This window comes from Nanorana parkeri, unplaced genomic scaffold (genome assembly GCF_000935625.1).
Source record: "Nanorana parkeri isolate BGI_ZX_2015 unplaced genomic scaffold, ASM93562v1 scaffold118, whole genome shotgun sequence".
Lineage (NCBI taxonomy): Eukaryota > Metazoa > Chordata > Amphibia > Anura > Dicroglossidae > Nanorana > Nanorana parkeri.
This window is the reverse complement of record NW_017306386.1, coordinates 111,583-123,830: the sequence shown is the minus strand read 5'-3', so window position 1 is coordinate 123,830 and position 12,248 is coordinate 111,583. Positions and strand designations below refer to the sequence as shown.

Below are 12,248 nucleotides of genomic sequence, written 5' to 3'. Positions count from 1 at the left end.
ATACAGTAACTGCTACTTGGTACCTTCCTGTGTAGTGACAGGGAGTTTTTTTTTCTCCCCAGGAGGCGGAGCTGCAGCATTGATGGGCTGCACGCAAGGAGAGATGGAATGGAGCAGAGACTGGAGATGCTGTGCACCCACAAGAATACAAACACTGTGCGCCCACCCACACTTTGCACCAACAGCGCCCACACACACACTGTGCATCCACACCACCCACACTGTACACGGCCAGCACTGCACCCACTTTGTAACCCCACTGTCCTCAGCTTCACTGGTGTGGCAGTGTTATTTTAAGTTTGAATTACCCTGCCACACCAAATAAACTGTTTAAATTGTGCATTTATACATTGTGGAATACTGCACAAGTTGTTTTGTGGAATAAATGATAATGTTTCCAGAAATGAAATTATTTTTGGGTCATGACTTAATGACCAAGGACAAAAGTGGGTCCTAAGGGTTACCAGATAAAGCAGTTTTCCTCCTTCAGTGAGAAGTAGCATCTGTTAGGAAACCCTTATCGTTGTTCTGATGAAGGGTACTCTAGTAGAACGAAGCACTTCATACTTTGGAAAAAGTGCTGCTATAATAATATGAAGCCTATGAAATACCAGCACAGGATAAAATAGAGCAATTTACACTCCTTCAAGTACAGTAAGAGAACGTGTTTGGATATACTGTATGTATGTAAAGAATTGCAGCTCCATCTAGTGGCAAAGTTTCAAAGCAAATGTTAGAAGATAGACAATGTACTTCTGCTATACCTCTGCTTCCTGTTCTTCTGCTACATCCGTTTCCATTTCAGCTTCAGGACTAAGAAATAAACATTTTCTTTGTTACTGATTGTACAAGAATTTGTAAAGCAGAACAAAAAGTATTCTTTTGTAATGCAAACACAAACCGATATTTTCTACATTGTTAACTTCCTGTCTAGTGTTACCAAAAAAGGACAATGCAGACTTGCATGCAAGTCTAAAATGACTGACAAAATAGAAAAATATGCTGGACCTGGCTTCAGAGAGTATATAAATGCAATGGCAAACATCTGCAGTTCTGTACAGATTTGGTTACATTCACATACAGCACATAGTCACATTATTAAAAGCTTTTTTTTTTGCATAACACCGATTTAAAAGGAGAACTATGAGGTGAGTGCTTTTCACTCACCTCATAGTTCTAGCCAACCTGTGACAATGAGACTGGATTCCCCCCTCCCCGCTCCGATCCGCCAGCACTGACTGGCGGAACGGACGGGGGAGGGGGCGGGTACAGCTGCCTCTGCCTCTAGATAGGCAGAGCCAGCTGTCAGTCACGCAGCTGGGCGGATCCCGGCACAATTGTCGGGATCCGCTTCAGCTGCAGCGTCTCAGTATACTGCGAGCAGCTGCTAGCGGTATACTGCGGCGTCTCAGTATTCCGCGAGCTACAGCTCACGGTATACTGAGCCTAGGGTGACGGGAGGACGCTAGTTTGTGTCCTCCCGTTACCCTAAGGAGAACTATGGGGAAAAGACCTAACCCCATAGTTCTCCTTTAAAATCTCAGGTACTGAAGTCCTTTAAACACACACCAAGGAACAAATCAAAAACAAAATGTTGGTCCCATATGTTTTTTACTCCTTATCCTGCTTGTTTACTGATCACCCACAATGCATAGGTGCAAGGCCATCGTTTTCTTTTATTACCAAAAGGAAGCATCTGCCCGCACTATAAATCACATGGCCAATGTCAGTGTTCTAAAAAGAAACTGCAATATCCAGCATCACTTTAGTCATGCAGAATTTGCATATGACATTCCCTTTGCAGTAAACCTAAGGATGTTGCTGGGAATGTCACATACAATGCTATCTATAGTAGCAAACCTCTGGATGAGGCAATGAGATAATTACAGCAGAGGTTAACGATTTGGAGAAATTATGTCTGTACAAACTGAGCTTAGGTTAAAAAACTCTCAAGCACAGCTGCAAAGATGACTACTATAAAGCAGTATGGGGGGAATTTATCAAAACTGGAGCAAACAGAATCTGGAGCAGTTGCCCATGGCAACCAATCAGCTTCTTTCTTCAGTTTGGTCAGGTAAGATTTGAAAATCAGACAGAGAAGCTGATTAACTGCAGGGCAAATCTGCTCCAATTTTGATAAATTCCCCCCTATGTGTCAGTTATACAAGAGGTATGTCAATTAGCACTTTGATAAGTTTTCAAAAATACATGGAGGCATCCAGAGGTCCAAAGCGGCCAAACGGTCATTGCTGTGATGTCAAACCTTTTAAAGAGACATCCCACTTTAAAATGAATATATAAATGCACAGCTCTTCACAAAACATAAATGTTATTTTTTTAAATTTTGCACAGGAGCCAATAAAGCATTGCCACTTTGATTAGTAGATTGCAGATGCAATGCTCTGACTCCTACAGTTTCTTCCCCCTATCCATGTTCATAACAAGATATGTACATTTCAATAACATGGATGGGGGAAGAGTCAATGGATTACAAGTGCAGTGAAGTTCAAACAGCAGCAGTAGTCTGCAGGGAGAAGAACCCCACGATTCAGGAAGGGAGGGGATGGGTGGGGAAGGAGTGTTTCGATCTGACCATGTTTCATACTACATCCTAAATATGGGTGTAAAATGAAACATGGCCCAAAAGGTAAACTTAGCCTTTGAAAGGTTAACATTAAAAACATAAATTCTTTAGTATTTCATTACCTTAAATGTTCAGGAGACTCAGGTGGTTGTGTTACTGATGGTGGATTCGGTATTTCTAGAATTTTGACAAAAAATACAACGTAAGATGCAAAATCACCTCTGCTAGTACTACAGTAGGTCTTCATAAAATGTAAGCAGGTGTACTGGAGACGGAAGCTAGTCTTTTCCAGGTTAGACAATGTAGAACCACTGAATAACAGATGCAATAAAGTCACCTTCTGTTTGGACTGTCAACATCCACTGAGCACTTGGAAATAAAGGTGCTTGTATGAATGAGGCCACACTTAAGTATTCAGTATATAAAAGATCACACTGTACCATGCACATCAAAAGTTTATCTACTGGAGTCTATGTGTGCAAAACCATTTGCTTTTGTATGTAAATACACATTAAACATACGGCTGAACAACAAACCATTCTAAATCCCCGGTTAAAGAATACAATGATGTAATAAGACATTGCCAAACATTTGTGAGTAAGGAGCAATGTCAAAATTCACATTACAATTCTAACCTACTGATAAACTAGTGGGCCGAAAATGTGAATAATCGTCCCTTTGATTAAAAGCCCACAAACAGCCTTTTACCGTATTTAATAGCATTTCTAAACACATAGTCTGTTTTTTTTTTTCATTTTCAACATCTACACTGGCTTGCCTCTACACTAGACTAGACTTGATTATAGAGGAAAGCCTTTTAGGTTTATTAGTTCCTACCTTTATACACTAAAGAGAACAAAGATCAGACTGCTAGTACACACAAAAGCAGCTAGAAATTCTGCTTTTATCTTATGCTATGGGCAGTGACAGCAATCGTAGTACACTTGATATTCCATCATGATAACATTCATGCAGCCTTAACATTACAGACAGCCTAATGTTACTAGTAAAGTCAATCAAGGTTCCATGCAATAACTCAATGCTTGACGTATATAATGGAAGATGGAAGCATCACTCTCCATGCAGTAAAAGATGATATACTGCAACAAAGATAAACCTTTATCTGCAAGAGCAGCATTACTGTGCTAGTCTATAATTCAAAGTATTGCTAAAATAAGAGATACTCCAGATGTATGGAATTCACTGTACGTGCAAAACATTTTGTATCCATCAGTGAATAGGTAAAGTCCATCAGTGAATAGTAAAGTCCCTAAAGCACCATGCAGTAGAGGTGTAGAAGTGGCTACACATATCTGATGTGATATCAATCCCATAAGAAACAGCACTATCCGATGCACATCAAAAGAGAAGACCACAACTTTATTATTAGCCTTTGATGCCAAGTCAAATCATCATTCTATTTATATAGTTACTCTGATGAAAAATCCAGATAGGTCACAAAATTGATCACAGCAAATGTGAGAATCCCGGCTTGTTAACATCCCTTAGAGAGCGTCGAACACGCCAGAGGAAAGGAGAGAAAGCACAGGGTCAGTTAGTAGGATTAAAGCAGTGAACTCACCTGGGAAGATAAACTGTTGTCTATGCTGAATGTAGTAGGCAGCTTTTAATAAAAGATGACAGCAACCACCCAGGCAGAATGAGAAAAACAAGCAGTTAGAGAGTATCAAGAGACCTGTCAGAGACTGCCCCACATGCACTTAGCCAATATAGTCTGCATGCTGACTGACTGAACACAGCTCTCGTCAATAAAAGTGTTCCTCGGCTCAATCTGCAGGGACATTTCCCCAGGTGGATAAAGACAAATGTTAATAGGATTTTTACCAGCCATTACACATTTGCAATGCTTCTAGAAACAGTCATGCAGGCACCTTTCACTTATAGCATTTTGCATGCTAATTAAATGTATCTCAACTACATGGCTTCACTGCCATTAACTTCATTTTAAAAGATCATGAATTGAGTTTTATTGTAGGAACAACAATGTATATACAATTGACATACACAATAGCCATTTCTCTTCTAATACAAGATCCAGCTTTTATATGCATACTACATCTATTCAATACACACAAGTGTACACACATCCACATGAGCACCCATACACACATCCACATTTTTATTTTATAATACTTTTTAAAAATAAAATCTAGGGTGTTTTAGTGCTGGCAGAGGAATGAGTAGTGAGGGTGCAGGGGGTGTTGTGCTGGCACAGTGGTGACAGAGGTGTGAGGGCTGGCAGAGTGTTGAGGGTTGGGGCTGGAAGATTAGGCTTGTGAAACACCTGCTAGCACTCCTACTACATTATCCTCTTGATTGATTATCCTCTAATCCCAAGTGCATAAAGTACACCAGGCCTAAACATCTTGACATCTTAAAAATAAGAAGCGCCCTGATGAAGGTGAGATGACATTTCAGATCCGTCACTACTGTTCATGCGCAGGATCCCGCCATCATATTTCTGACATAATATGGTGGCAAGATACCATGCATGTGTGGAAGTGGCAGTACAGAGTGGCCACTACCAGGAATGTGTGGGATCTTGCTGCCATATTATGATCTCAGAAACAGGGTGCCAGATGCCACACAGGTGTGGTAGTGGCATTACTGATAGGCATGGTCACGTTAGCGGCTTCAAAGATCTGCGCTACTGTACATGGCAAAATATACAGTACTGGCACCATATTGTTTCATCACAGTATCCACACACAGTACTTGAGTGAGCCATGTGCACTACAGAGCCAGAAGCTAGGGAGGTGCACAAATGCCAGTTGTATTCACGCACTTGCAGGGCACAGAGCGCACACATGATGCAGTGACAGAGGCTGGAGTATGGTCGCTGTATACGTGCATGTGAACGGACAGAATAGGGAGATGCTAATTGCATACTCTCTTGCATCTCATCTCTTCTAAGTGACGCAACCACCCACCATCTGGGAAGGTCCAAGGGGGGTAAAAGTATTCTATAAAAATAAGCATTTGGTTTTCTGAAAACATAAAAAGTGAAGGCCCAGAACAACCATAATTCAAATGGTTATTGGTGAATGGTGAGATGTGACTACAATTACAAGAAGCAAAACTTTTGAAGTTTGGTCTTAAAAAGCAGAACAAAATGTAAAAAATATAGTAGTGCAGTAGTACACAATGCTTTTCATATCTGGAACTGCTTAAGAACTTCACCATCTTGGAGAGGTCCAAGGGGATAAAGGTATGCTATAAAAATTGCCCTTTTTAAATCACCTTTTTTTTTTACTTCAATCACACAAACAACTAATCTAATGCTTACCATATATTATTATTATTATTGGTTTTAACCTGTAATCTCCATTTCAACATAAAGATGAGGAAAAGAAGATGCAATTTTCTTGTATTCTTCTTAATATAACTATAGGATATACAGCTCAAAGGAAGCATACCATATAATAAAACATGATAGTGGCTTGTGCTTAGTGCTGTGCTCTTGGGTTTTATTCAGCAAAGCTCCCTCATTATTTGTATGGACTTCTTCCATGTACTGCAGCTTTCTTCCACGATCCAAAAACACAAAGGCAGATTAAATGGCTTCTGCCCTAATTGACCATAGAGTGTGAGCATTAGGGATATTCAGTTATAGATCCAACTAGGGCAGCAAGTACTGTTAAATGGTTTATAACCTTTGTAGTGCACTGTGGAATAAAGAATAACTACAAATGCAGGCTAGCAGTACATGCCATCCATTAAATGATTTCAGTTCTTCGCGTGAAGACATTAAGGGGAACCTATCAATATAGAGATAAGGGAGCTGCTACTGCTGACTTGGTTTAATGGTATTGCTCCAGCACTTTTAACCTCATTCTTGCATTACTTGGTATGTCACTATACAAGCATGTTGAGAACATGGTGATAGATCCCCAAAAACATGAGTTGTTTTTGAGCTATTTTTTTCTGAAAACATAAAAAGTGAAGGCCCAGAACATTAAGAATTCAAAGGGTTATTGGTGAATGGTGGGATGTGACTACAATTACAAGAAGCAAAACATTTGAAGTATAGTCTTAAAAAGCAGAAGAAAAAAATGGAAAACATATACAATAGTAGTGCAGTAGTACACAATGCTTTCCATCTCTGGAACTGCTTAAGAACTTCACTGGCTTCACTACTTGTTGACTCATTGACCTGGGGCACCTGACATGCCAAAGCTTATTACGGGTCAGTAACTTAATAAGTATTAAAGCAAAGATAGGAAAGACAGTCCTGGAGCATGTACCTCCAAAAGCAAGTCGTCAATGACAGCTTCCAAATTTCTGCCCACCCAAACTGACAATATTGTTTTGCATGTGTGTAACCATGGAAGGGGCCACAGAATGGAAGCGCTTTTGGGTTCAGTGATGTAAACAGTTAATTGTAATGAACAGGTCAATGTAAGTAGCGTTTATGTAATTGCTGCAAAATATGTTGGTGCTACATAAAAAAGAAAAACAAATAGTAGTAAAAGTATTTGTTAAATAATTACAGTAATATTTAGGATAGTGTTTCTAGAATACAAATAGGTTAAAAGCAATTTACAAATATTGTTGAGACTAGATGTTATAATCAATTACTTGTTAAATGGAAAGTGCCTGAAATATAAAGAATAGAACATAACTGTGCATTTTCATACACATACAAAGAAAGAGGGAATTATTCACCACATATGAAAAACTGTTTAAAAACCATTCACATGTATATCAAAAGGTCTTTAGGTTTTATGGTTTCACTAGAACTATTATGAACACTGACAGCATAACACACAAGTTCTGGTGAATTGTTTTCCTCTTCTCAATATGCAGGGCAGTAACGGATGACATGAGCACAAAAGAATTTCTGTAATGCGGTGATCTAAATAAAAAATTAGAAACACGGCAACTCGAATGTGTGTCTTATTTTTTCCAGGCAAAAGTTGACTGAACTTTAGTGCAGCAGTGTGCCAGTAATCTGTTTGTCTGGAGTCAGTGAATGAGTGAGCGGTCCGCACAGCTGCCAAAGAACAAAGTCAAACAGCTGTTGCTCTAACTTGCTCCTTTAAACTATTTTTGCTCTGGCATCTTGCTGTAATAAATATAAAGCATAAGATTAACCATGTAACTGAAACCCCTGCTACCTTGCTTGTGTGAGTAGTTATAGTTCCAGATCCAGAACCCTCACTTGTTACACCCTACTAATTGAACAAACTCTACAAATGCCACCTTGCTACCTCTTCTCTTAATCCCATTTTACTAATACATATACATGCAGGTAAAAGCAACCGTTTTGATTTACTACCCCTTTTACCTATGCTAAAAGTAGTCTGTAATTTACTGACCTGGAAAGAGTCATCAGAACATTGACTCGTCTCTTATCAGATGGATTATTCAGAGATTTCTATCAGACACTGACGTTCTTGTCTCTTTAGCTAGATCATAGTGATTTGGAATTTCTTGTCATGTAATCATTTTTCTTTTTAAAAACATTATATAAGTAAAAACAATTAAAACCAAGCCATAATAGTTTCACTTTAAACTGACCTTAGAAAGATAGAAATAGGAGAGCTACACGCTGCCACTGTTGAACTGGTTTTTCTGGACTATTCTAGTAATTCTGGGTTTCCTATCAAGTGAGCCAATGACCTGAAACATTCATGCACGTTAGTCCAGACTTTTCAGACTTCACTGGCTGTACGCCTGCTCCAGGTGGTAAATTCAAAAGCAGGATGACAGCCTAGAAGGATGCTCCTTTAAAAACCAAGAAAGCAATAGCAGCTCCCACATGCCCAGACGCAGGAAGGAAGTTGGCCATGTAGATACCATTCACTCTCCCTCCAGCACATGTAAAAGTCCTTCATTCGTCCTTCATTCATCCAAATATTTCTGTGAATGTCAGTGGGCACAGGGTATAGGCAACCATATTATAATCTTTATTTAACAGCCTGTATAACACTCTTTCCCCTTCTGACCTGCCCTCTCTAATAGAATAAATTATTCCACCACATAAAATGTACCATGGATACAAACGAAGTGTTCATCTCCTTGACTTAAATCAGTCTCAACAACATTTCAATTTCCCCAACTCCTCAAGCTTGCTGTTAAGGGGTTATTTTTTTTTGCCTCTTCGTTCTTCCACACATTCATGTTTTCACAAGTGCTTGCTGTCCCATGAAAACATATCTAACTTCATGCACAAGTATTAATAGTGCTGGTGTACTCGCCATCTATTCAGGTTTTTAAACACACCCTTAAATGCCACAGTATCATAAAAGCACATCACTTTGCTTCACAACATCTTTTCCCCATGTGATATTATCTGATTTTACCCAAGACAATACTGTTAATCTGCAACCCACCTAATCAAGGTTGTGACAGTCAGAAGTTGACTCTGTTGGGCTGCTGTGCTATCATGCTGAAGTCATAACTATTGCATGCATCAGTTTGCCTCCTTGTTTTAGTACCTTTATACCTCAAAATGTGTTTGCATATTGCTGTGTAACAGATGGCTAAAAAAAAAATCTATGTAACATGCTATGACAATAAAAACAACTATAAATCTCCCTTGCCCAACCACCCCAAAAAATGTCGACTGTCCAGATAAAAGTTCCTAAAGATGGAAGATAATTGTGCTGACACACATCAGTGATTCAATAGAGCACACACATACTCATACTTTTCGCTAATCTTTGATTTTAGATTCACAGGCTTGCAAAACAAGCTGTAATCATAACTGAGATGATAGATATTGTTCATGACCACTGGGAACAAGCCATGATAAATGTTCACATATTTCTTTAGATACAAATTAGGCACAAAAGACAACCTTGTACATACTGTGTGTATGTTATTTGGCTTGTACAAGGCATAGTAGGAGTTAACACCCTATTTGGCTAAAGCTGTGTTCATATTGATTAAATATTACAATATATTATTCATGTGGCATGCACACAGACAGAAAGAAAGAATAAGACATAGGCAGACTGTAGCTGTATTTAGTGGAGCTGGTTAACCCCCAGCCACACTGGTAAGACAGTGCCATGAGCTTCTATACTGCCAGAAATCTCAAGACTTCATTTTTGGGACACACGCGCGAAAACAACAGCATGTAGTATGCAAGTTGAGTAAGCAACCCATTATAATAATCTAATTATTCACAGCAAATACAGGGTTTACATGTTTATTTAATGTCACCTCTACATAAAAGGGAATTTCCAGGAGTAAAGTTAGATTACTCCTAGTGACTACTACATTTGACCAGAGAGTCTTAAAGTCACACTCAGAATCAAGAGTTATTTCATACTAACCATTATGATATACTTATACCGCAAAAGGTTGAGTTTATTTTGCCCGTGAAGGTTTTTTTTTTTTTACAACATATGGCATTAAAAACACATACATGTGCATGCAGCTTCACAGAATCACATACAGCCCTGTTTTATGAGTAATGTTATCAACCAAAGGGCTCTGTTGACACTGGTATGGTTACTTGGGACCTTGAAGACAGTGTGTTATTAGAACAGGATGTTGGCAGAAGGCCTCTCATTTGTGACTCTTAGCTCTAACACTCATCTTCTTTAGTAAAGGTGAATAACAGGCCAAGTATAAAATAATAGAAAGTTAAGCTCAAATGTTCAGACTCTTGCACAAGTTCAGCTTTGACTGGTTCTTTTTATCATCTACAAGCATCATGTATAACTCTGTTGGGCATGACTATACTGGAGTTGGAGACATTCCTAGTATTATAATAAAGACTAAATTTAACACACTTTCATGAAGTTTTATCTAAGAACTGGGAAAACTATACGCAAAACATAAAAATATGCTTTAACACAGTGTAAAGCAAGACTAAACTTGCTTTAACAAAAACATCACCAAGAAGCAGAGTTTTCCAACAGAAGAGACCTGCAAAGTATCTATTGCCAAAAACCTTTTATCTGGTTTCTTGTTACTTTTTGTTTTTGGTGTACAATGCACGGCACATGCATAATGCATGTGTACAGCCTGACTATTCTCTGCGTGCTGAAAAGAGTTAGGTGTTGGAGACAATGTAACCAACGCACAAACACAGGAGTTACATCATTTGCGGCTGCCAAATGACTGAAGAGAATCAAAGCGGGACCCAAAACAATTGGCAGCAGAGATGAGGGTGGGGAGTGGTGACAGGATCCTGGACCCATTATATCTGGAGAACAGCATAGAAAGAGGTAGGTGTGCGTTATAAAGATGCAAGTATGCTTTGCATACTTCCAAATTATGGCAAAAGCTCATCCCCACCGATGAGTTACTTCTGCTTTAAGAATTTGTTTGTTTTGTGATTTCACCATCAGATATGTTACCTGGAAAATTGAAACGACTGTCTTTAAGCCCCATGGGAGAAGGGTTTGGTGGTGTGATTGCACTGGAAGGATTTGAGGTCTGGAAAGGTGCTGGAGAAGAAGGTGTAGAAGAAGTAGTTGAAGATGGATTGCTGCTTGAATCCAAGTGATTTATTGCTGGAGGATGTTCCTACAAACCAAGAACATGAATGTAATTAAACTTTAAGGAAACCATGAAAATGTAAAATCAAAGTCATTAACAGGCTGAGGGACAAGGACAGCCTTGTCCCCTCAACAAAGCAGTTTTCCTTATTTTTACTAGTTCATACATTTTGGTAAAGGAGGAGATGTATGCGTGGTAAAAATTGGTGGCAACAATTATAAGAAACCTTCTCTGTAATACCATGTATCAGTGGCAAATAACTAAATTTTACTATTACCACAAGAAATACAGCTGGTTTACTCTGCACAGCGATTCACTTAATTTGATAGTCTGTGAAATTAACCAAGCGGTCCATAAGCAGCTTAGATAATTTGGTTGCATCTCCTACATAACATGTTTCACAAAATGCTTTAATGGCTTTAATGCAGCCCTTCCTAGCACCTATTCAGCTTTCTTTCACTCCATCACTCTGTTAAAACTGCCAGCAGCCCTGTGTATGCTTTGAATTGCTTAAGTTGAGCTTAAACAAGGGCTAAGGACTTGTTAATTGCCCCAATGTGACAGCACTGGACAAAATCACCAAGCACTAGCTCTGTTACATTAGGGAGTCACCTAATCTTTCATACCCAGAACAACCGAATGATTTCTTCACTTCCGTAAATTGAATGGAGCCATGTGGCAGCAAAATAAGGTATGTTTTGCTAGGGAGGGGGCAATAAAGTGAACCTTTTGTTGTGCCCTGCATGGTAACTGAGATTTGTGGCTTACTTAACGTAAAGAAGAGAGACTATGAGTTAGCTTACAAATGTTTGGATCTTTCCCCAATAAGTGGGGAAAGATCCAAATCCTTCATATGAGCATCCAATGACTGACCTGGTATAAATATTTAATAAATTACTCCATCCTCTGGTTAACAATTATAAAGTCTTGTAATAAAGATATACTACACCCATACAGTTGTGGTGTGTTACCCAGAGGATGAGATTTGATAATTCCTTCATATTCAGATAATGAAAACTGCCTGAAAAGTGAATTTTACATTTCCATACCTAAAGCAACTCTGTTGCTAAAATAAAACAATAAATAGAAATGTTGCCTGGAAACAAGATATTAAATGCTTACCTCTACCTGTGTTGGTGTGCGCTACTGTAATAAAAAGAAACTAACACCTGATGTAGCCGCATCA

At 38.9% G+C, this 12,248-nt stretch overlaps 1 protein-coding gene across 1 annotated transcript in view; it reads right to left on the bottom strand.

Annotated features, from left to right (window-relative positions):
* Nucleotides 1-12,248, bottom strand: part of KSR1 (kinase suppressor of ras 1) — a 143,990-nt gene that overhangs the window by 21,362 nt on the left and 110,380 nt on the right. Inside the window, exons 11-14 of the mRNA XM_018553390.1 lie at nt 10,921-11,089; nt 4,167-4,208; nt 2,707-2,761; nt 765-813 (exon numbers count right to left, since the gene is read on the bottom strand). Of these exons, the coding sequence (XP_018408892.1) occupies nt 765-813; nt 2,707-2,761; nt 4,167-4,208; nt 10,921-11,089 (315 nt within the window). The remainder of the gene's footprint in view (nt 1-764; nt 814-2,706; nt 2,762-4,166; nt 4,209-10,920; nt 11,090-12,248) is intronic.